The 27,175-nt window shown below is 35.2% G+C and overlaps 1 protein-coding gene across 8 annotated transcripts in view; it reads left to right on the top strand.

Moving 5' to 3' along the window:
• LOC127831651 (rootletin-like) overlaps positions 1 to 27,175 on the top strand; it is a 169,092-nt gene that overhangs the window by 61,720 nt on the left and 80,197 nt on the right. For 6 of the 8 annotated variants that reach the window (XM_052356662.1, XM_052356663.1, XM_052356665.1 and 3 more), the window contains exons 4-5: positions 21,459 to 21,584; positions 23,571 to 23,756. In XM_052356662.1, coding sequence (XP_052212622.1) covers positions 21,459 to 21,584; positions 23,571 to 23,756 — 312 coding nt within the window. The remainder of the gene's footprint in view (positions 1 to 21,458; positions 21,585 to 23,570; positions 23,757 to 27,175) is intronic. The other 2 variants (XM_052356669.1, XM_052356668.1) reach the window with 1 other exon arrangement.

A 27,175-nucleotide genomic window follows, 5' to 3' on the forward strand; every position in this document is an offset into this window, starting at 1 on the left:
GATAACTCAAGAACGCTTATGGCTACGATCATGAATCTTCATAGGTTCATTGATCATGACTCGCAGATGACCCCTATTGATTTTCAGGTCACTAGGTCAAAGGTCAAGGTCAGGTGACCCAAAATAGTTAAATGGTTTCCGGATGATAACTCAAGAACACTTATGCCTAGGATCATGAAACTTGATAGGTACATTGATCATGACTGGCAGATGACCCCTATTGATTTTCAGGTCACTAGGTCAAATGTCAAGGTCACGATGACCCAAAATAGTAAAATGGTTTCCGGATGATAACTGAAGAACGCTTATGCCTAGGATCATGAAACTTGATAGGTAGATTGATCATGACTGGCAGATGACCCCTATTGATTTTCAGGTCACTAGGTCAAAGGTCAAGGTCACATTGACAAAAAACTTATTCACACAATGGCTGTCACTACAACGGAGATCCCATATGGGGGGCATGCAAGTTTTACAAACAGCCCTTGTTTTAATTAAGTATGACTAATACTTAGTATGATTAATACTCAAGGTTATTTATTAACTTACAACCATACGGGGATTTCAATGATAACGTATTTAAACTTTTAATTTGTAAAATAAAAAGTAAGTAAAGTATTTTATCTTAAAAAGAGTTGCTGGGAATACATAAAAATGGCAAAGGGTCATGTTTATACAGTTGAAGTGGGTCTATATCTTCATTTCTCGGCTCTTAGAGATATGGTGAGGAGATATTAGGGTCTGGGATTGGTACTCCACAAGACAAATATGGCACTCTACAGTTGGTGTGCTGAGTTACACTACACCATAAACCAGGATAGATAAGTCCCATGTATTTAAATGTGATTTGAGTGCATTATTCAAACTCTGAATACCTTAACCTGGGCACATGGCACGTACATATTGAGTTGGAATCCGATTTAAGATGTATCCACTGAAAATACAGTCAGTATTATGAATGGCGGTAAATATGGCAAACAAGTTCCAACTTGTTGGCCATTGTGTTTAAATGTGTGTACGTTTTTACCATAATGTTCCACTTAAATAAGGATATTGAATGATAGACTTGCACCTAGATAAATAAATAAGGTTTAAACGTGACAATGTTCGCTGATCTTCATTAAATGTGATCAATGGGGTCATGCTATTTCAGAAGAGACTTATTTGAAATGTTTCCCCGTTTGAAGATTATATAATAACCTCAGATTTGATGTTTATTTTATTGCATAGCACAGGGTACATTGACTTTTATTGAATTTAGGTAAATATTTGTTGAAAAAACTTAAATAAAAATATCTAAAAAATAACTGTAAGTTTCATTAAATGTTAACATGAAAACAAATTTTGATTACTTACTTAGAGTACTTTTCTTGATTAATACTTGTTTAGAAAGAAATTAGTTTTCAAGGATAGAAACTAACGGTTTAAAGTTGGTTGCCCACACGGGCAACCATCTTTAGTATTTTGGTTGTCCAGCTAAAGACTAACGAGCCCAGTACAATGTACATGTAGTGTCATATAATAAGACTTTGTTTAAATTACATGTAAATAAAAGATAACTTAACATCAACATTGCTTAATTGACAAACTTTCTGTGTCCTAATGTAAGTGTGAGTTAAATCATTTCATTGGCTTTGATAAATGAATTTTATTAAACTAATGATTAACTCACTGTCGCCAATTTCATTAAATGTTTAATTGCACTGAACACTGAGCCGGACTACTAACTTTTGAATTTGAGTTGCCCAGGCCAAAATGTACTGGCCCCGGGCTCCAAGCAACCACTAATTTCCATCCCTAATCTTTAAACAGGACTGCAGCATTAATTTTGCATTTTGATCTTTTGTGCAAAAGGGTTTGAATCTTCAACAGTTAAAATGCATTACATTTGTAATTTAGTTTTATAAATAAAAAAGACAGGTTCAGTGGAATTACCATAAGTGTATTTGTCTATTAAATAAAATATTTTTTTAAGGGTTTACAAAATATAATCTGAATGTTCGAGTAATTTGATAGATAATTGAAGTTCATTATAAACTGGCAAAAAACATTATAATTTGTGTAAAAACTGCACGTTTGTGTATCATATTTGATAAGTAGATGTCTATGTTTTTTCCCCTAACGGTTGAGAAGAACAGTTAAAAAGCACCTATTGAAATATTCCAATAATAAAAGCTAGCATGTAACAAACTGTTCTGTATTTTGTAATAAATGTTATCATTTATTGAACTATTTAGGCTTCAAGAATTTGCATTCAATACATAAATCTGTATGTTAAATAAAATACAAGCTTGTAAAAGCTTCATATACTGAATTATTTACACGTTTAAAATTGTCTGTTTGTTTGCACACAAAAAACTTCTGACAATATTGGCATTTCTTGCCCTCATATTGTCCATTATTAAAAAATGTTCATCAATAATTAATAATAGCTTGTGATAGCATAACAAATTTATTCAAATTCTCTCACAAGTACAGTTGATTGATTTTTTCATTCCTGCTACATTTATTCAAGCTTGCCACTACATGAGTTTATCATTCTTTAATTGTCTCTGACATTTAAATATTTATATTACCGCTAGTCAAATTTCATTTCACGTTCCACAATGGATTTTGATATATTGTTGAAACATGCTGAGTATTCAAGATTCTGTCTATATAATAACGTCCACCTAATTGTTTAGTCTTTAATGCAGATATATTTACAGTCAATAATGAAACCACTCGAACAAAGTTGAAATTAATTTGCCATGAAGTTTCTCCACAGACCTATTGTCTTTAAAGCAAAGCCGTAGTATTAGCGCAGTAATCACCTTGTGTTTAATATATGTTCAAGCTATTGTTTGTTCAAGAGCAGTGCCTTATTAAATTACAAAAGTGACTTTTAGAGGTGTAATGTTGTGCTTGTGAGATTATAGCAACGTCTTTTTGCAGTTCTTTTGAACAGCCTGACCGGATAGTTGATCAGATAATTATGTTCTAGAACTGTGATCTATAGGCTGCTCGCATTATCCTTTTTAAAAAATCAATAAACTGCAGTGTAACCTTTTTAATGCTGTAACAACATTTTCATTAAAAGGATCGAAGTGAGCAGTTGAAAACAAATTCATGTGATTTTAGACTAAAAAGGATTGGCTTATACAAATCGGAGGTACAGTTGGAATCTGATACTCACTGCCAGTTAAGTTAACAATAAACGATAGATCGGACAATAGAACGATGTCCCACCACGATTTCAGGCAGGCAAGGCCCTTTCATAGAAGGGTACCCCTCTCAGAGGTGAGAATCTTGTGACCCATTTTTTTTTAACTTTCTTTTCTAACTATTTTCTTTTGGTTCTTATACAGAGTTGAGTTACATATATTGCTTGCAGAAATACAGGAATAAAACATAGTTAACTTTCCAGACGTGCCGAATAGGATTATAGCCTGTTTGCTTCGCACAGGTGCAAAACTGTACTTTTTCGAGGCCTCTTCCTAAAAATGCTTTTAGAGACTGTAATGTGATTTTAAGTCCCCTTATAGAGTTAAACCATGAAGATGCATAGGGACTTAAACACACCCATAATGTCATTACATAAAGAAGAGATAAAGTGTGCAAAAATAAAACTGCAGCAAAAGGGAAATTTTGATTTTACTTTGTTTATTAAAAACAAAATCAGTGCTATAGAGTACCCAAAAATTAGGCATCCATACATGAAGTGTTTTTTTTATAGATTATACTGCAAAAAAAGCTGAATGTCATATGTGCATGGACGACAGATAATTAACTCCTAGCTGTATCATACATGCAGTGCTGTTAGAGATTGACAAAATAACTTTATTATATAAATATTTTTAAAGCATAAACCTTCTGTTTTAAAAAGTGGAAACCGATGTCATTATTGAAAGGTAAAAAATAGTGCAAAGCTTTAAATATGTATATAAATAAGTCTTGTAATGAGTTGTGAATTAAAGGGATCTTTTCACGCTTTGGTAAATTGACAAAATTGAAAAAAGTTGTTTCAGATTCGCAAATTTTCGTTTTAGTTATGATATTTGTGAGGAAACAGTAATACTGAACATTTACCATGGTCTAATATAGCCATTATATGCATCTTTTGACGATTTTAAAACCTAAAAATTTTAAAGCGTTGCAACGCGAAACGATTGAATAATTTGGAGAGTTCTGTTTTTGTCGTTAAATTTTGTGAAACTACGAAGATTGCTTATATAAGGTATAAAATACTTCAAGAATATGTACTCGGCGGAATAGCTCAGTAGGCTAAAGCGTTTTTACTTCAGGACTCTGGCAGGACTCCAGGGGTCACTGGTTCGAAACCTGGTCCGGGCAATGTTCTTTTCCTTTTTTTAATTTTATTCTTGATTTTTTACTGGAGCTTTTACGATCCAATGTTTACATTTATCGATATAAAGCATTTAATGAATAAGTTAAAAAATGCCAAAATCTGTGAAAAGGCCCCTTTAAATATCTTGAAAACTTTTTAACCCATTTATGCCTAGCTTCTAGAAAAAAAGGCCTTGGCAAACAGCGTAGACCCAGATGAGACGCTGCATAATGCGGCGTCTCATCAGGGTCTGTGCTGTTTGCTTAAAGGAATTTCTGTAAGAAATATTCTAAATATAGAAATAAATATACTAGACATCCCTAATTTTGGAAATAAATTGATCCAATTTAGAAGGTTGGGAGAGTCCACTAGGCATAAATGGGTTTATGGTAATATTTTCCAGACAAGTCAGTGATAAATTTGGTCAGTGTAAATCTGCAAAAAAGAGTACATAGCTACATTGTAATTAGGCAGACAATGCTTGTTATGCTTCACTGAAAACATGGTGGCCATATCTGTAGCTCTTTTAAAATTAAAGAACAATAATTAAAGCTCTAGTGAGTCTTTACCCGGTTTCATTTCTTTTTTGACAATTAATCAAGAGAACGGAGTCTTTCATGCATTGAAACAAGTTGAGATATGATACTGGGTTCTTATAGACATTTAGTGACATTTTACCTTTTGCTTTGCCACGCTTTGAGTCCATTGATTTACTTGAATTAAATGTTTGACAGAACAAATAATCCACTTCTTCTTAAAAGTCACTAATTAATTTTATCGTAAAGACCAACAATTTATTAGAAGCAAAATAGTTATTAATTTTTTTTTGGCACTTTTCTGTTTAAATGTGTTAATATTATATTTATAAGCCTTTAGGTATTTGTATAATAATATATGACAGTTCATTAAAAAAAAGAATGACTGAAGAATGCATTCTTATTATGCCCCCTTTCGAAGAAGAGTGGGTATATTGTTTTGCACATGTCGGTCGGTCAGTCCGTCCATCCGTCCACCAGATGGTTTCCCGATGATAACTCAAGAACGCTTAGGCCTAGGATCATGAGACTTCATAGGTACATTGATCATGACTCGCAGATGACCCCTATTAATTTTGAGTTCACTAGGTCAAAGGTCAAGGTCACAGTGACTTGAAATAGTAAAATGGTTTCCGGATGATAACTCAAGAAGGCTTACGCCTAGGATCATGAAACTTAATAGGTACATTGATCATGACTCGCAGATGACCCCTATTGATTTTCAGGTCACTAGGTCAAAGGTCAAGGTCACGGTGATTCGAAACAGATTAATGGTTTCCGGATGATAACTCAAGAACGCTTACGCCTAGGATCATGAAACTTCATGGGCACATTGATCATGACTGGCAGATGACCCCTATTGATGTTCAGGTCACTAGGTCAAAGGTCAAGGTCACGCTGACTCGACACAGTAAAATAGTTTCCGGATGATAACTCAAGAAAGCTTACGCCTGGGATCATCAAATTTCATAGGTACATTGATCATGACTGGCAGGTGACTGCTATTAAATCTCAGGTCACTAGGTCAAAGGTTAAAGTCATAGTGACTCAAAACAGTTAAATGGTTTCCTGATGATAACGCAAGAATAATTAGGCCTAGGATCATGAAACTTCATAGGTACATTGATCATGACTGGCAGAAGACCCCTATTGATTTTCAAATCACTAGGTCAAAGGTCAATTCACAGGAACAAAAAAATGTATTCACACAATGGCTGCCACTACAACTGAAAGCCCATATGGGGGGCATGCATGTTTTACAAACAGCCCTTGTTAAATTTGACCATGTTGAAAATACATCAATTGGGTGTCCCACTTGTTTGTGTGTGTATATATGCCACCTAACTGACCTGTATTAGATAAGCAGCGGTAGCATTGGTTGCCGATCACTCTATGAGCCCTAAGCTCTGGGAAAACTGGGTAAAATGTACATGATTAAATTGTCCTGGAAATCTTTGCTTAACTAAACTCCAGTCTATGCGGCAAATGTCAGCCCTGATTTGCATGTACGGAGGGCCCAGGCTAATATGGGACAAAAATTAACTAACGCAAGTAGCCAAGTTTTCCCAGAACGGAGCTTATTTATATGAGTCCTGTTCTGAGAAAACTTGGCATAATGCATGTGCGTAAAAGTCTGCACAGGCTAATCAGGGACGACACTTTCCGCCTTAATTGTATTTTTGCTAAGAAGAGACTTCATTTAAACGAAAAATGTCATAAAAGCGGAAAGTATCATCCCTGATTAGCCTGTAGGGACTGCACAGACTAATCTTGGACGACACTTTACGCACATGCATTAAGCCCAGTTTTCTCAGAACACGACTCATATATTAACCGTCTTGGTATGTGTTTCCTCCAGATACTACTCTTTCCATACAGCCCACAACCATACCAACTTACATCTCTTGCACTGGTTCACTGTTACAGTGCACATGGGGCGTCATAAATAAAATAAAAAAATTAAATGATTTACAACCTCATAAATATTGCAATTATCAAACACACAATATACCAACCATAAGAATCCTGACTTCATGTGTGGTAATGTCTTACACAATGAAATACACTAGATTGCCATCTTTGTGATCATTTATGAATGTTAATAGTCCAGAAATTAGTGCCAATATTTGACATTAGTAATTCTTTTGTTCCTTGTAACAAAAATGTTACACCTTGTAATCAAACACTTGGTGCTTTGACCTTTTGTTTGCTTGTTATACATTTCTTCATAACATAAGGAGGAAGAGTTGAATAGCGCTGCCCATGCCGCCACATACCACATACTATATACAATCATGGCCCCGGCCTTATTTTACTTAAATATATAACATATGCAATAAGGGCAATAGTACACAGAAGTATTTATAATATACAATGAAAGCCATATAACAAAGCAGAAATATATTTTGCGGGAAACCTTTTTTTTGCCACTTCAATCAGGGCAACAGATAAGGCTCGTTTTATCGTTTTTACGATTTGTATTTGACAGAAAACGAAATGAAATTAAAAATCAATCGTACATAAAACGATTATATAAATGGAAAACGAATTGAAATCGATTTTTTCGTTTTCCGCCGTTCTGCGTTAAATTATGATTAGTGTACTGTAACCTTTAGTGCGGCCGTTATATTTTCAGTCAGTTTATACAGACACCGTTTTGGGCTGGTGTCAATATAAAAAGATACTTCCGCCGAAATAAGTTCTGGAAAATGTTCTCTGATAAACACAGACGGGTTTGGAAACTTTCATAAACGGCATGCGCGCCCAATATTTTACAATTCGTAATGAGACCCAAACCGTCTGGGAAAAGACATTGGGAAGACTATACTATCAGATTTAAGAGCGGATGTGGTGACAGATTCTGAAATATGCGGCTCAAAACAACGCTGCGATTCCGTGTCTCAAAAACTAATAACAACGTGATTTCCACTGGCTTGTCATTCATGGAGAGGGTTTGTCAATGTGAGTTAGCTCTGAGACTGAAAGGCAGGAGTGTTGAAACTGGTTGAAAGAAAATGACTCCATCATCCATTTGTCAATATACAATTAATACTAATATTTACAAACAAACATTGTCACTGTGAATTTATAATGACTTAATTGGAATAAGAATTGCTGAGAATTATCAATATCCAAAAATGAAACGCTAATCTGATCCAGAAATATATGTACGTTTTGATCAAATTGTAAAAAAACTAATTGACCAATAGTTTTCAGGGAAAAAACTTATCGTTACAAAAAGCTTGCAGTGAAAACTAATTGACCCAAAATCTTATCTGTTGCCCTGCTTCAAATGTACTGAAATAACAATACCAATGAAATGATATAAAAATTCCCCTTCTTGTGCGTTTCTTACATATTTATTTTCCACACTTTTTCAAAGCTGAGTTAAATGTAGAAAAGTTAGTTTATTATGCTCCCCCAACAAAATTTTTGGGGGGAGCATATAGTCGCCGCTTCGTCTGTCCGTATGTCCATCCGTCCGTGCACAATTTTTGTCCGGGCTATTTCTCAGCAACTAATGACCGGAATTCAATTAAACTTTATGGGAAGCTTCACTACCAAGAGGAGTTGTGCATATTATCAGCCGGTTCTGGTCGGATGATTTTTCACAGAGTTATGGCCCTTTGATATTTCCATTAACTGTACATATAGTGCAATTCTTGTCTGGGCTATTTCTCAGCAACTAATGACCGGAATTCAATAAAACTTTATGAGAAGCTTCACTACCAAGAGGAAATGTGCATATTATCAGCCGGTTCTGGTCGGATAATTTTTCACAGAGTTATGGCCCTTTGAAATTTTCCATTAACTGTACATATAGTGCAATTCTTGTCCGGGCTATTTCTCTGCAACTAATGATCAGAATTCAATGAAACTTTATGGGAAGCTTCACTAACAAGAAGAGATAAGCATATTATCAGCCGGTTATGGTCGGATGATTTTTCCCTGAGTTATGGCCCTTTGAAATTTTCCATTGTACATATAGTGCAATTCTTGTCCGGGCTATTTCTCAGCAACTTATTACGGGAATTCAATGAAACTTTATGGGAAGCTTCACTACCAACAGGAGATGTGCATATTATCAGCCGGTTCTGGTCGGATGATTTTTCACAGAGTTATGGCCCTTTGAAATTTTCCATTGTACATATAGTGCAATTCTTGTCCGAGCTATTTCTCAGCAACTTATTACGGGAATTCAATGAAACTTTATGGGAAGCTTCACTACCAACAGGAGATGTGAATATTATCAGCCGGTTATGGTCGGATGATTTTTCACAGAGTTATGGCCCTTTGAAATTTTCTATAAACTGTACATATAGTGCAATTCTTGTCCGGGCGATTTCTCCCCAACTACTGACTGGACTTCAATGAAGCTTTATGGGAAGCTTAACTACCTTGAGGAGATGCGCATTTTATTAGTGGGTTCTGGTTAGATGAGTTATGGCCCTTTGCAATTTTTAAGTTGCTAAACCATCCATCATATTATTTTGTCCAAATTTATGCCCCTCAAGATTTTTCCTTTAATCTGAATATATAGTGCAATATTGTGACAAAAAAAACCTTTGGGGAGCATCACCCGTCTCCGACGGTTTCTTGTTATACATGCCTTGGGACTCTTCAACAAATGTAACTTCTGAGTCAAATATATTGACTCAAATTGGTCAATAATCAAATCATAAGCAAATCCTATGCAGTCATTATAAGGTAATAATTGAGTTTTGATTGACTATTGAAAATGGATACAACATCCCGTTACCTTCAACCCCACTCAATAAAACTGGCTAGCATAAAAGTTGCTCATTGCAGGATCCTGTTGAGTTATCTTTTTGTCCCTTTGGCAACAGTTGGTGTTTTGAGAATAAAGTGCGAGTTATATGTATTATTCAGAGGAGTATACTTTTTATTGGCTGTTGGTAGACTTCCCACTGGTGCTTGAGGGATAGTGTTAGTAAAAGTTATTAGGAAATTTTACTGCAAAAAAATGATTATTACTTCAAAGGAATATGTGACTTTGAATAAGACATCAATCATGGAGTTCAGTGTTTTTCAACAATGGTTTTATGTACTGTTTTACCTGTTCATTTATTATTTTGACAAATTATAAGAAAAAATGCATATCAAAAGTGCATCCTTTTAATTGATTTTACCACAAAACTGAATGCTCATTTAATTGGGTTTTGGGGGAGGCGGGGGGGGGGGGGAACACAAACAAAAGTACAGTTAAAAAAATATAAAACAGGGCACTGTTTAATGCAAAAGTCACGTATAAGTGCATATTATACTAAAAGTATGGACACAATATTTATTTCAAACATACATTAGGAAAATAAAACAAAAACATGTGTGTTTATTTTACCAAAATGATGTCCATAATCTAAGATTGATGCTTTATTCAAAATTTAAATAATTTGCAGTGTTCAATAATGTTTCACTTTTTCCTAAAACGCCACATTTAGTCAGGTATTAAGCTTTCAGTGTTCAAATATTTACAATACTTAGCTGCATTAAGCTTGTGGTCAGCAATCGAAATACATGGTCATTGAAAAACCCAGGTAGCAGCAATCATTGAACTTTCTCAAGTATTTATAAGCCTTTGTCGAACTCGAGCAATAAAGATTATGGACAATAATTTTGATGAGCTTTTCATCGTATTTGATAAAGTATTTTGTTTATTTTTTCTGATAGAAACCTTTTGGTTTGGGTCAATTGACCATAGTTATCAATGTATTGCTGTTTAACAATGGGCATTTTAAGTACTTTCTCATAAAGGGTGTAGGTTTCGTTTAAAGCTGATACAAATTCCAATATGATGGAATTGTACCTCAAAACTTGAATTGTTTTGCTGTAAAGATCTAAACCTATTTAGTTCAGCAGCTTAAAAGAAAAGATCATTGTAAGATTTGAAGATTGTTCAAACAGTTAGTGTCATTTTAGCGGGCTTTGATAAATGTTGGCATGTCGAGGTGGTGTCAGGACATATTGTATGGTTCCATTGGGAAATATATCTCTCTTGCCATTTGTTTCAATAAATACTTGTAAATATTGTATTAGATGTGCTTTAAACAATAAAGTTCTAAGTGTCTTACGGCAGTGATCAAAGTTACAGCACTTTGAAGATGAATAAGGATCTGGTTTTATACCGCCATTTAAAAGTCAGTGAATAATATTGTTGGCTTTATTTGCAATAAAATAGGATTGTTTTGTGATTTTGTGCTCCTTTGAACAATAGTTTTTTGTAAAATCTCCAGCATTGTCATTTTGAATTTAGAGTCAGGGCTACTTGTTTTACAGAATTGCTGAGTAGGTAAATGGAGTTTGGTTAAACCGGCTTTGCTTGCTATTGGATTTTAACGTTTGGTAATTTCTGGTACATAATTGAAGTGTTATTAATTAATTATATCATTTAACCTAACCATATTTGGTTGTGAATTAAATAAAAGTTGTATCATCGCAATTTGGCAATTTAATTTTCTTTCACAATTTTAAGAATGATTTGAATGGAATACAATTCTGAACAGTTTAGTGATTGTCAGCACATTGGAACTTATATGCATGCCTAATTTGGGATTGTTGTTCAATTCTTGGAATCAAGATTTTTCAGTTTTATTGTGTGGTATAGTGCCTGTAACATTTCTCTTTTAAACATGCCTATGCCTTAATAGTTTCTATGTGAGTGTATGTCTGTTAAATTCTGTGACCCTATATTTACGCTTGTTTTCAGTGACTTGATGAAAATTGAAAGTGATTATGATTTATCCATTGTAAGAATCGAAAAAATATGCAGAACTTCTTGGATCTGAATTCCAGAAAGTCACATGTCTTTCTGTTAACTTTCCTTTTTGGCTCTGTTAAAAACATAATCTTTGACACTAATTTTCATAGGGATTTATTCTAATACTTTGATTTTTAAAAGAAAAAGCGCTGTTTAAGGTCAACACTCACACTGTTTATGTCCTTGAAGTTCAAGTTTATTCATATTGTACTTTTAAAACTGTACCAGTTGTCAATGTCAATTGTGTTGAAATTTTTAGCTCACCTGATAGCTTAGGTGAGCTTTTGTGACCGGTCTTTGTCCGTCCGTCCGTAAACATTTGCTGGTAAACACTCTAGAGGTCACATTTCTTGTCCCATCTTCATGAAACTTGGTCAGAAGCTTTGTCCCAATAAAATCTCGGCCGAGTTCGAAACTGGGTTGTGCCAGGTCAAAAACTAGGTCACTCGGTAAAAAAAAGAAAAACCTTGTAAACACTGTAGAAGTCACATTTTATGTCTTCATGTAACTTTGTCAAAATGTTTGTCTTAATAATATCTTGGTTGAGTTCAAAAGTGGTTCTGATCCGTTGAAAAACATGGCCAGTGGGCGGGGCAGTTTTTATTATTTGGATATAGAGAAACCTTGTAAACACTCTAGAAGTCACAATTTTTTCCCAATCATCATGAAAGTTGGTCAAAACATTGGTTCAATTGATGTCTCAGACGAATTCGAAAAATGGTAAAGATCAGTGAAATAACATGGCCGCCAGTGGGCGGGGCATTTTTCTCTCTATGTATATTAATTGTGGCAGTTTTCCCTATTTGGCTATAGAGAAACCTTGTAAACACTCTAGAAGTCACAATTTTTGCCCAATCATCATGAAAATTAGTCAAAACATTGGTTTTATTGATATCTCGGACGAGTTTGAAAATGGTCGGGATCGGTGAAAAAACATGGCCGCCAGTGGGCGGGGCATTTTTCTCTTTATGTATATAGTGGAAACATGTGAACACAGTAGAAGTCACATTTTCGGCCCAATTTTCATGAAATTTGCTCAGAACATTTGTTTCCTTGATACGAGAGTTGAGTTCAAAAATGGTTCCGGTCAGTTGAATAACATGGCTGCTGGGAGGGGGGCAGTTTTTTCTCATTATGCCCCCCCCTTTCGAAGAAGATGGGGTATATTGTTTTGCGGTCCACCAGATGGTTTCCGGATGATAATTCAAGAGGGCTTATGCCAAGGATCATGAAACTTCATAGGTACATTGATCATGACTCGCAGATGACCCCTATTGATTTTCAGGTCACTAGGTCAAAGGTCAAGTTCATGATGACCCGAAATAGTAAAATGGTTTCCGGATGATAACTCAAGAACACTTATGCCCTCAATCTGTCAAATCCATGGCCGAAATTCGGCTGCATTCCCCCCCTGAAAAGTTTACTTTTTAAATTTGATCTTGTCAAACATACTTAATTATGAAATAAGCAATGAATATAGTGCAAACATGTACAAATGTAATAATTAGAGAGTAAGTTAAAAATCCCCCAAAAAGTGAAATGCAGCGAAAATTCCCCCTGCTATGGGTAGCGACCCGCTTCCCCTAAAATGGATTGAGGGCCCTGAAACTTTATAGATACATTGATCATGACTTGCAGATGACCCCTATTGATTTTCAGGTCACTAGGTCAAAGGTCGAGGTCACGGTGACCCAAAGCAGTAAAATGGTTTCCGGATGATAACTCAAGAACGCTTATGCCTAGGATCATAAAACTTCATAGATACATTGATCATGACTCGCAGATAACCCATGTTGATTTTCAGGTCACTAGGTCAAAGGTCAAGGTCATGATGACCCGAAATAGTAAAATGGTTTTCAGATGATAACTCAAGAACGCTTAGGCCTAGGATCATGAAATTTCATAGGTACATTGATCATAACTTGTAATGACCCCTATTGATTTTCAGGTCACTAGGTCAAAGGTCAAGGTCACGATGACCCGAAATAGTAAAATTATTTCCGGATGATAACTTAAGAATGCTAAGGCTTAGGATCATGAAACTTCATAGGTACATTGATCATGACTCGTAGATGACCCCTATTGATTTTCAGGTCACTAGGTCAAAGGTCAAAGTCACGGTGACCTGAAATAGTAAAATGGTTTCTGGATGAGGCAAGAACGCTTATGCCTAGGATCATGAAACTTCATAGGTACAACGATCATGACTCGCAGATGACTCCTGTTGATTATCAGTTCACTAGGTCAAAGGTCAAGGTCACAGTGCCAAAAAACATATTCACACAATGGCTGTCAAGGTCAAGGTGACTCAACTTAGAAAAATGGTTTCCGGATGATAGCTCAAGAATGCTTACGCCTAGGATCATGAAACTTCATAGGTACATTGATCATGACTTGTAGATGACCCCTATTGATTTTCAGGTCACTAGGTCAAAGGTCAAGGTCATGGTGACCCAAAATAGTAAAATGGTTTCCAGATGATAACACAAGAACGTTTATGCCTAGGATCATAAAACTTCATAGGTACATTGATAATGACTTGAAGATGACCCCTATTGATTTTCAGGTCACTAGGTCAAAGGTCAAAGTCACTGTGACCTGAAATAGTAAAATGGTTTCTGGATGATAACTCAAGAACGCTTATGCCTAGGATCATGAAACTTCATAGGTACAACGATCATGACTCGCAGATGACTCCTGTTGATTATCAGTTCACTAGGTCAAAGGTCAAGGTCATATTCACACAATGGCTGTCAAGGTCAAGGTGACTCAACTTAGAAAAATGGTTTCCGGATAATAACTCAAGAATGCTTACGCCTAGGATCATGAAACTTCATAGGTACATTGATCATGACTCGCAGATGAAATAATGATGAAACTTGACCAGGATGTTTGTCTGGATAATATCTAGGTCAAGTTTGACATTTTGTAAAGATTGAATGAAACGACTCCTCTCAGGTGAGCGAACTAGGGCCATCTTGGCCCTCTTGTTTAGTATGCCAAGGTCAGCTTTTCGTTTTGAAATTATGAAGTTTTTTCTGTTAAAATAATTAGAATAGTTTGACAATCCACAAAAACATTTACAGCGAAGTGCTGATAACTATATGAGTAGCTCTTCACAAGTGAGGGGATATTATTTAACCCCAAAGAGAAAAAGTAACACAAGACTCTATAAGATAAATAAAAGACAGAAAGTGACACATCATTGCAATGGACAAGTTTAAAAGTGACCAGATGGGGGACTCGGCGATCGACAGTCAGGACGGTGACCTTGACCTTTTATCACCAAGGTCATTGCGTGGGGTCATTGCTGACCCTGAAGATGATAGGCCACCCTCAGGCTTGGTGAGACAAAGGGTGACCCATGTTAGTGTCTTCTTTGTCATTTTCTGTTCTTTTGGTTCCATTATATGTTATTTAGGCCACGCTCAGGAAAAATGGGATTTTTGCTAAGATGAGACTTCCTTAAAATAAAAAATATGATATAAGAGGAAAATGTCGTCCCTGATTAGCCTATGTGGACTTCACAGGCTAGTCTGGGACAAAACATTCAAGCCTTAAACCCTGTTTTCCCAGAACGTGACTTATTTTATTTTGCTATTTGAAAATTCATAATATAAGTGTCTGTATTTTTATGTCATTTCGTGTTTGTTTTAAGCGTTGGTATCATTTTTGTGGTTTGGCCATTCCTCTTCCCTCAACACACACCCCCCCACCCCCCCGCCCAGCCCTCAAAGATTAGTAGGGGAATATTGTTTAGACCTTCTGTCCCCTGGTTTGATCAATTTTATTAATTGTTGTCTGGGTAATAATAACAACATTACCTTTATTTTCCATATTTTCCATTTGTATACTTGAAAAGGATCTCTATGGATTGTCAGGACTCCAGGGTCATCCCAAACTTTGAAATATTGGAGGAGTGAACCCTGGCAAATATTATCAGGGGGTTGGGGCAATAAATAGTACTCTTGAATGGACCTGTTAGCAGATTAGCAAAATGACAATTATTGCAAAAAGTTATTACACAGATTTAAAATAAAATGCATAAATTATACATACATTATGATAATTAAAGCTGTAAGAATATGAATTGTGGCTGAGTAAAGTGTAAAAAGTGTAAACAACCAAAACCATAAACAAATTCTCTGCCCAACACAGATTCTGCTTCAAACCATTTTGATCAAACATGTTTGACAAGAATATTTGCAAAAGAAAGACCATGATTGTTTAAAGCTGTTTGTATATCTTTTGCTGAATCGTCATTTATCAAATATCGATGAGTGGTTGTGCCCTTTGAAGAAGATCTAAGAACAGTGGCTGTTTGTCTGTATGTGGTATTAGTGGGTATAAATTTTAGATTCAAGCAAAAAACATTAACGAAAGTTTATCATGAAGTCATTTAATGACCTTGTAGATCTTACAAGGATATGGCACAGAATCGTGTCATCAATCACAAAGATATGAGTCGTGTTCTGAGAAAACTGGGCATAGTGCATGTCGGTAAAATGTCGTCCCAGATTAGTCTGTGCAGTCCGCACAGGCTAATCAGGGACGACACTTTCCCCGTTAACTTTTCGGTAAGGAGGGACTTTGTTGAACCTAAAAATACAATAAAAGCGGAAAGTGTCGTCCCTGATTAGCCTGTGCGGACTGCACAGGCTAATCTGGGAAGACACTTTACGCACATTCATTGTGCCCAGTTTTCTCAGAACATGACTCATATCTTTTTATACAGAATTTCAGAACCATGAACGGTCTTATAGAATTTTAATTCTTAAGTAATAATAGGAAAAGATGAATAATTATTACACTGTAGTGCATCAAAAGTAACTTATTTTTAGCTCGGCTGTTTTCGAAGAAAACCTGAGGTATAGTCATAGCCAGCTCGTTGTGTCCATTGTCGTCCGCCGTCAGCGTCATGCTAAAACCTTCACATTTAGCTCTAAAATAAAAGTACTTCCACCTACAACTTTGAAACTTCATATGTAGCTGCACCTTCATGAGTTCTACACGCCACACCCATTTTTGGGTCTCTAGGTCAAAGGTCAATGTCACTGTGACCTCTTAAAAAAAATAATCTGACAAGCTTTTGCAGCCAAGCGTGGCACCCGTTATGCGGTGCTCTTGTTTCTTCTTGCATTGTGAATGATATTGTTGCATATATAGTATTCTCAAACAAGAGTAGACCTTGACATTAATGTCACATGATACAATAACTGTGTTGTATGTTTTGTTGATGAACACAGAACTTTATATAAACACTTGCAAAGATCATATAAAACCATGATCAGACAGATTTTTTTTTGTAATGAACAAAACAGGTCATTTAAGTTCATTATAGCTGTTCTTAAGCTCGACATCCCTCTGTATTTGCATAGTGAGTGATTCAAAGTTTAAATTCAATGTCTTGCATAGGGGGATTTCACTTAGATTAAATGATTTGCTGATAGAAAGTTTATGTTATTGATTTTGTGCAATGGCATTCTTTCCTGGTCGGTTACGTAAATGGAGTTTTTCCGCAAGATATGCATCAACAGATATGATTTGTTTGATTTTGGGGAAGAACATTTCCACAAAAGCATAGATAAAGTGAACATTTTGCTAAAATGCCATAAATGTCGTGGTAATTTAGGATTTTATGTTGCATTAGTATTTCTGACAATAGTTTTTACTTTTCTGAAAATTGTCAAATCTTACTGAACATTTTTAATTTCAAGACTAGAATCTGCAAATATAAGAAATGCCCTTCATATGCTATTGATATTTATTGCAAAACACACTATATAAATATTGCAAAGCAATTTTCGCAAAAATATGATTGGTTTTCTTTTTTTTTCAGTTCCTTTCTTGTATTTTATTCTTGAAGTGTTTTGGTCTGGTATCAGTAGACAAACAGTTCTTTCTTATAGAGACTAAATTAGTTGATACCCCAGTGTTTCTTAGAAAAACATGAATGAATGAACTTATTTTTATGATGAGATATTCTATATCATTAACAAAATAGAGCAAAGCCTTGTTCAGCTTGCAGTTAATGACTGGTAAAGAATTCTTATGAATTTATCATGATGCTTTTCTTCAAAAATGTGTTTGAATGTTTGTAAAGCACTTTATGAATTATATAAAACTTTGTTTTAATTTGTAGAGAGACAGACTGTCTGTGTGTTGATGTTAAAACTTGCACTTAGACTTTTTGAAATTAAATGAACAGTATAAAATGTGTTTAAAAAAACAACAGTTCTATAATATTTGAATGTTAGTTACACTCACGTAGATGATTTTCAATTAATGTTTCTTTTCTCATTTTCAACAATTCACAAGGTGGTTTTTGCAATCTTTTGAATAGAGAATGGTGTGCCATTTCTCACTGGATCAAAAAGCTATTAGGGAAAGTGAAATGAACTGCTGATAGAATGCATTTTAGTTTGAATGACAACATTGTGAACATAGTGGAAATAAAGTAGAAACGTAGCAAAAGTCTAGGTGCGATAATAAGAAGAATAATTGTTATACAAAAATACATTTTGAAAATTACTATTTTTTCATTAAACAGTCTGTAAAAAATTAAACTGAAGTTCAGAAGCAGAATTCTGGAGAGTAACAGTGGTCTATTGTTAACTAAGGGAGGCAACTGTGTCTATTTTTTACAAAGGGAGGAAACTGTGTCTGTTGTAATCCAAGGGATGCAACTGTGGCCTTCTGCAGAAAGAGAAAGTCCCCTTTGACATGATCCTTGTCTTATTAAAGTAGTGGCGATTAAAAGAACTTTTTTTTTACAAATGTATGTACAGTACAGCCAAAGCGGCACAAACATAATCCGCGGCTACGCCACGGCCAGATTATAAGTCCGCGGCGGCCGAATCGTGTGTTCACGCGGCGTATCGCCGTGGCACTCGGCATCGATCCGCGCAACGACGCCGAGTCTGTATTAACCTCGCGTACTTTCGCGGAGTAAATCCGCCGCATACGTACGTGGCGGATGGAGTGAAAAGATATCCACCTACATGTACATACATGTATGTGTAGCGTAGATTTAATTACGCGCAGCTGTTTATATTTCGTTCGATTATTATAATTAAATTTGTAATCCGAAACACACTTCCGAATTTTAATGCTAACGCGTCCTTTGGCAAATTCTAGCATCAAATAAACAGTGCTAAAATATCCTTTGTTTCATAAAATGCGCGCGAAAATTATGTAGACATGTAGAACGTCGTTTGGAAAGTTTGGGTGTATTTTGTGTTGTATAAATACATGAACATCACGTCAGGCGTAAATCGCGTGTTCAGTGGAAAAAACCCGCCCCGATTAGACGTTATTTCATCATCTCTATAAATAGTAACAAATGCCAAAATGTATTTGATACTTAAGGAAATATCGAGAATGTTTGTGTATCGTAAATATTTACTAGCATTTGCTTTAAAACTGGAATATACGGGATTATCGGGTAATTAGTAGCGATATTAACTGTATAATATGAGCAAAATAAAACGTATTTATATACGCATATTCAAACAATAGTTATAATAAGCTGATAATTAACAAAACAACAAATACGTCGTCAACGTCTTGATTATTGATGTGGCTTCAAACTGCTAATTTTCTCAGCTAAAATATAATAGCAGAATCAACATGCAATTAATTTAAAAATCCACCAAATGCTGGAGCTTTGACCACTTGTATGTGCGAAAACATAATTACGTGACCTTGTTTATGTGTGAAATACATACACTACGGGCGGGAAACAAACTTAATTGGCCAGACACATTAACCATGCTTACATGTATATGCTAATACAATCCGCGCAAATAAATATATTATGATTTTAATTATTATTATAATTGTTCTTTCAAAATTTGTTAACTACATGTAACTAATATTTTTAAAAAGATTTTTTATTTCATGATGCGCATCGACTCGGCATCATGTCGCGGATCACGGAATGCCTCGGCGGACAGATGCGAAGCTTCGCGCCGAAATGCGACTTGCCGCCGCATACTGACGCGGCTTTAATGACTGACGCGGCATCGACTCGTTTCGCCTTGCCGCCGCGGATCGCGAAATACGTTTGTTCCGCTTTGGCTGTACTGTACTGTGTTGTTGAGTTTGTAGGCAGAAGGGAAATACTAACATGCTCATGTCATTGGGCTCAATATAGGTGACTTTATGCTCCGACGAAATTTCCAATAAATTAGAAAATTCCCGCCACAGGTGGAAGTAACGTACCCAGGATAGTATTTTTCATATATATAATTTTTAGGAGCCCAATATATTCAAATAAATATATAAAATCATGTTTAATGAGAAAAAAAATTGACAAAGAGCCATGAAAAAAAATCCCCACCCTCTGATATTGGAATCATAACATGGTCATTAACTATACTTTATTATAGACCTGTCTTCGCGGGCCGCAAAAATGTCAAAAATAGCTTTAATCCAAAGCATCCCTTGATCCTACTATGGGCAATTGGACAACCTTTCAAAAAAAGTTAACTTCAAAAATATCTGTCCAGCCGTTAACTCGCAGTCGGTAAAAAAACGAGCAATATTTCGAGTCCGTTTGTCAACCCGAATAAATCTTCTACAGACTTTCAAACAATATTTTTTAGTTTTTGCCCCTTAATCCATAGCTCGCGTCCTATTCCTTTGGAACAACGAAGCGTGTCAAATAATACATGCATATGCAACCACTTTACCGTAAAAACTTGTTCCAATACAATCAGAATGATAAGTAATTTCCATATATTTACATTTATTAAAACATCGTTGTTGTTGTTGATTGAATATTTATGTGCCTGGCTCTGTCAGTGTAATTCACTGCTAAGCCGGGTTCAAGAGCGATGGCTACTTTCGTTTTCAAGTAAATCAAATTTAGAGTTAAAACAGTTGTTGCAAAGAAAATATAACATTTTGGAATTAGTTTTTAGGGGTAAGTGGTAGCATATGCATGCATTATTTGACACGCTTCGTTGTTTCAAAGGAATAGGACGCGAGCTATCGATCAAGGGGCAAAAACTCAAAAATATTGTTTGAAAGTCTGTAGAAGATTTATTCGGGTTGATAAACGGACTCGAAATATTGCTCGGTTTTTGACCGACTGTGAGTTAACGGCTGGACAGATATTTTTGAAGTTAACTTTTTTTGAAAGGTTGTCCAATTGCCCATAGGAGGATCAATGGATGCTTTTGATTACAGCTACTTTTGACATTTTTGTGGCCAGCGAAGACAGGTCTATGATAAATTCTTGTTAATGACCTTGTTATGATTCCAATATCAGAGGGTGTTTTTTTTTTCATGGCTCTTTGTCAATTTTTTTCTCATTAAACATGATTTTATATATTTATTTGAATATATTGGGCTCCTAAAAAAATAAATAAAAATAAAATACTATCCTGGGTACGTGACTTCCACCTGTGATTCCCGCTAGTCATCAGCCAAAAAAGGAGAGCTGTCAAACGGTAAAATTTAGTTATAAAATCATTTGAAAATGAGCAATTCAACAGTCAATTGAGAAGTGATTTGAATTTAAAAAAAAATAAAAATAAATTGGTACCTGTAAATCTTTAAATGGTTTCGTGATCTCTAATATTTTTGGGAAGCTGTTTCAACCCTAAATGAAAGAAACTGCTAGAAATGTCAAAACCTATAATCTATGAAACCATGAACTGGTTTTCAGAGTACATTTCCATGTACTACATACCAACAACAATCAAACAACACTGTTTCAAAGAAATTAAGTACATTTAGTTTCTGGAATTATTGGACAATGATCTGTAACTTTTATTGTCATAGAACTTGAACCATTTCCTGTGTTGTGATTTAGCTAATGGAATCCCATCTTCAAAGTACCAGACTATCAACCAGTTCTCGTACATACCAACTCGCGGCCCGTTGGTCATATAAACATGGTGCAGACCAAGAAGAAGTGAAAGAGACGTCAGAAAGTAATGTAGGTCAAGGTGATAAACTATTATTAGAATAAGCAAGCTTCTAGGGTACATTTACCATTGAACATTACGAAAATGCAGGCCTATTAGAACAAGCAAGCTTCTAGGTAACATTGAGCATTGATCAAGACCAAGATGTAGAACTATTATTAGAACAAGCAAGCTTCTAGGTAAAATAAAACATTTACCATGACCAAATTGCAGAACTATTATTAGAACAAGCAAGCTTCTATGTAACATTGATGATAATCACAAATATGCACTACTAACGATTATAGAACTAGAAAGCTTCTAGCTTTGGAGATGCACAACTATTTTTAGAACAATCCAGCTTTTTGCTTTTGTTGATCATGAAAAAATACCATAGTCTTTTGTAAAAGTCTACTACTAATTGTATATAGTCTTTAGTAAAAGTACTTGTATATTTTTGTTAATCTAGTATAGTGAATTATTTTTATTATTTTATGGTAAATAATTCTTGTAGATACATATAACATCAATGGAAGGACTTTCATTGATATTTTGATATGCTCCGGAGTGAACAAAATGCTGGTACTACTTGTAGATTAAACCCAAACTGATTTCCATTTCTTAGTTTCATAACTGCTTAATGTTTTTATGTCCCCCACTATAGTAGTGGGGGACATATTGTTTTTGCCCTGTCTGTTGGTTGGTTGGTTGGTTGGTCTGTTGATCTGTTGGTCTGTTGGTTGGTCTGTTTGCTCCAACTTTAACATTTTGCAATAACTTTTGCTATATTGAATATAGCAACTTGATATTTGGCATGCATGTGTATCTCATGAAGCTGCACATTTTGAGTGGTGAAAGGTCAAGGTCAAGGTCATCCTTCAAGGTCAGAGGTCAAATATATGTGGCCAAAATCGCTCATTTTATGAATACTTTTGCAATATTGAAGATTGCAACTTGATATTTGGCATGCATGTGTATCTCATGGAGCTGCACATTTTGAGTGTTGAAAGGTCAAGGTCAAGGTCATCCTTCAAGGTCAGAGGTCAAATATATGTGGCCCAAATCACTTATTTTATATATACTTTTGCAATATTGAAGATAGCAACTTGATATTTGGCATGCATGTGCATCTCATGGAGCTGCACATTTTGAGTGGTGAAAAGTAAAGGTCAAGGTCATCCTTCAAGGTCAGAGGTCAAATATATGTGGCCCAAATCGCTTATTTTATGAATACTTTTGCAATATTGAAGATAGCAACTTGATATTTGGCATGCATGTGTATCTCATGGAGCTGCACATTTTGAGTGGTGAAAGGTCAAGGTCATCCTTCACAAGGTCAAGGTCATCCTTCAAGGTCAAACGTCATATAGGGGGACATAGTGTTTCACAAACGCATCTTGTTTGAATTCATATATTACATTGTAACTTTCATTATAATAAATCTAAAAGCAGAAAATCTGAGATATCAGAAGCCTTATTCAGATAAGGGTTTCAGTCATTCACATGCAATTCATTTATTCCATGTACATTGCTCTTTTTACAGCTTTAGTTATAAAAGCAAACTTAATATTTATTGCATACATATATACAGGACGTATACAAATCTCCAAATAAAGGGAAAACCCTTTCCTGCACTTAGAAGCATAGTGAAAATGGCTATGTGCAAACAGCATAAAACCAGAACAGCCTTGGAGTAACTCCCATTCTGTTCAGGTTTTATGTTGTTTGCTACTCATCAGTATCTTAGAGTTGGAAACGAAGCCTTTCTCTGAGTGGTAAATGTTAACTCTTTCTGTGCTGGAACCGAATTTTGAAGGCCTTTGCAAACAGTTTGGATCCAGATGAGACGCCACAAAACATGGCCTCTCATCAGGATCCAAACTGTTTGCTATTCTTGTAGTATTCATTGAAAAAAATCGAAGAAAATGCTAATTTTTTAAATTCAGCAGACGACATTTTAGCAGACGACAAATATCCCAGCATGCAAAGATTAAAGTATAAAATGTTTTCATTGGCAGCTGGAGCAGTCCCTGCGAGGCGACGCAGCCGATTCAGGGGACACCACCTCGCGCTCGCTCCTGCAGCAGAACATTGACCTCCGACGCAAACTTGAGGACGAGCACTCGAGCTACAAGCGTAAACTGCAGGCGTACCAGGACGGGCAGGCAAGGCAGGCGCAACTCGTGCAGAAACTACAGGCCAAGGTGTGTAATCTGTGATATAATAGTTTTCAGTTTTAACACAATTTGATGTAGCAGTTTATGAAATGCTTTATGGAATGTAAAGGTCAACAAATTCATCTTGCTGTATAATCTTATAAATGTTACGAGTCTTAATCTGGTAAATGTGGGCTTAATGCACAGGCGTAAAGTGTTATCTCAGATTATGCACATGGACTCCATACGATATTCAGTGAGGCAGCTTCTGCCCTGACTAAATTTTCATTTCGATGGGGCTGTGTTTTTAAGAATAATTCCATATATGCAGACTGCATGGGCTTAAATCTTGGACGACACATTATGCACATGAATTTAGTGTTGTTTTCCAAGAGTGAGGGCCATAAGTTTTTTCCATCGAAGGTTTTCTGGTTACTGCACCTGGAGCAAGATTAATGTATCTTTCAAATTATGTTCAGATATTGACCAAAAACTGTCTTATCATTTGAAGACTGGTCTAAAGACTGTTTGATAGTTTACATTATTTAAAGTTTGAGGCTTATTTCTTATTTAACCCTTTACCACTTAGTTACGTATTTTTACGCATTTGTTGTCCCTTAAAAAGTTAAATTTAATTAAATACCTTTCTTACTAGATTCAACTTTTAAAGGCTTCATTTTCAACTATTAGGTACTGATGAGCAGCAAACAGCATTAAACCTGAACAGATTGCGAGTTACTCGCTGGCTACTCGCAGGCTGTTCTGGTTTAATGCTGTTTGCACATAGCCATTTTTACTTTGCTTCTGAGTGGGAAATGGTTAAAAAATTGCAAATGTATTTCCTAATTCCATCTTTTCCTAGTAATGCCTATTATGAACATTGCAAGCCAATAGTACAGAAACTCCTAATAATGGACAGATACCAGTCAAATATTTATTTTTTAGGTATCAGTGAGCACAATAAAAAGTTTAGACTAAGAATATAGTCTTTGAATAAAGATAGAACATTTGGGGAAAATGTATTTTAATATATATATTTAAGACAGCAATTTATTGGGTGTGGCATTTAAGACTTGGGTGCAAATTTTGTGATTTTGCCAATGCTGCAATGTGTCCGGTTTCTGTTCATAGCCTCGGGTTGCTAGCAATTTGAGAAGACTAGTTGGAATTGTGCTGGCTTATTTAACAATTGTTAGTCAAAGATTAACTGTAGGATTGTTCGATCACAATTCAAATGAAAGTAGCATGTGATTACCAAAAGCCAATAAAACGTAATCAGATACATGTAAATGACCGCTTAGTCTTTAAGTTTTTGCCTTCTAATTGTCTCTTGATCATTCCAACCAGTCTGGTCTGAAATCACATGTGGACTTGAAATATTGAGATAGTCTAATCTACCCTTTTCATTATGGGATCATTTTGGGTTATGTAGAACATAGGTAATGTTCAAATTAAGTGCTTATTGTGAAATTGAAATTGTTTAATGTCATAGACAGGAGAAGTTTAAATTGCTCCAGATTTAAAGAAAATCTTTTGATAAGAATCAATATGATTTAAGAACGTAAGAGCCTACATTGGGCTGGTTTCTATCATGGACATTATTCCTTTCAATCTAAATTAATTTAATGATTGTTTGAATATCTTTGGGTCTTAATGCATCCATTTGATTTCCTTTCACCCCAAAAATTTAATATTGGGTTTACTTTAGTCAAATTAGAATAGCGGTCATAAATTGATTTGAAAATTTTCTCTTGTTGTGACCATTACAAACAAAAACCAATTTCCCAATTTTAGTCGAAATGACGCAATTTTTTCTAATCCAAAGGGTCCCTGGCGATTCCCAAAATGGTGAAAAATTAAGGACTGACTGATTTTACTCAGATTGTCTGTCTTAATAACTGAATGGTAGTTGCTTTTAAGGGAAACTTAACTTGCAAAATTTAATCATTGTCATCATCATCTTTTTCACAACCTCCATTGTCATTCTTCTTTTTCCTCACTATTGTAAATTGTTTTTACAATCATATGTAATAATGATGATGCAGAATACAATAAATGACGATTCAAATTTGCGTCATTACAATGATGATCTTGTTAGTTTTTTGCCCGCCTGGCAATGTGGCAGGTAATTAATTTAGTGGTGACCTTCCCCACACCAGTCTGTATGAGAATTAGTCACAGAAATACAAACATGAAACATTGTTTTGTTATTTAAAGCTTTTCTACTTAGATTGTTTTCTTATTTAAAAGTTTGGGAAATTGAACTTGAATATCGTACCGTACTGTTATGTATAGACTATGTCATAGTATTCAGGCCTTTTCCTGTTCATTTTGGCGAACAATATAGGAATGCTGTTTGTTTTGATTTTTGTTCATGTGACCAAGAACAAAATGCACCATATATGTGTGAATTTCAACATGTACATGTATGGGTTCAAGTTGGTTTCCCAATCTCCTTTAACCCTTTCCCACTTAGAAGCAAAGTGAAAATGGCTATGTGCAAACAGCATAAAACCAGAACAGCCTACGAGTAACTGGCAGCCTGTTCAGGTTTCATTCTGTTTGCTGCACATCAGTATCTAAGGTTTGGAGTTGAAGTCTTAAAAACTTTAATCTAGTAAGAAAGGTCTAAAATTAAATTTAACTTTCTAAGGGACTACACTTACGTGAAAATACATATCTAAGTGGTAAAGGGTTAAATGCTTTTTGTTGTATAATTTTACTATTATACTTTGAGACTGTCTGATAAATGTGCGTCTAGGCTTGTTTGACAAACTGTGGTATCAGAGGGAGAAATGTTTAACAGATACACCAGTTACTGTTCTACTCAGCCTGAATATGATTAAAAACATATGCATGTTTCCTGTTAATTGATTTATAATATACAAATTGTATGTTCACATGTTATATGTTCACATGTTATATGTTCACATACGATGTGACTTTTTTATGTTCTACAGGTCACAAGCATGGTTATTTCCGCAACATTATTGTATTTTCAGTGTATCAAAAATGTGTCCAAAATGTCTTGTCAGTAGCGTAAGAATTCACTGGCAATGTTCAACACTATGGTTCACTTATTGTCGACTTTTTAGTATTTTAGTAATCTGACTAAAAATGCTTTTTGTTGTTGTAATTTGGGTTAGTATCAATTATCTATCAAGTAAATTTAGATTATTTGTATGATCCGGAATTTTTTTAACATTCTTTGAGACAAAATATTGTGTCCCTGTATAGTGGTTTAGTATTATTTTCAGTACTATACATTGTATGATATTCTGATCCTTTAAAAGGGCCGCTCGGCCCCTGCAGAAGCTTGTGAAAGAAGACTTTGTTTAAACATTATCACAGAGAATTCGGTTTTGAAATGTAATTACTATCATTATGATAGATTTATTTATTAAATCAATGCTGCTTGAACTTCAAGACTGTTAGTGTTAATTAACTGTAAGATTATGAACATGTGT

This window comes from Dreissena polymorpha, chromosome 5 (genome assembly GCF_020536995.1).
Source record: "Dreissena polymorpha isolate Duluth1 chromosome 5, UMN_Dpol_1.0, whole genome shotgun sequence".
NCBI classification, from domain to species: Eukaryota; Metazoa; Mollusca; class Bivalvia; order Myida; family Dreissenidae; genus Dreissena; species Dreissena polymorpha.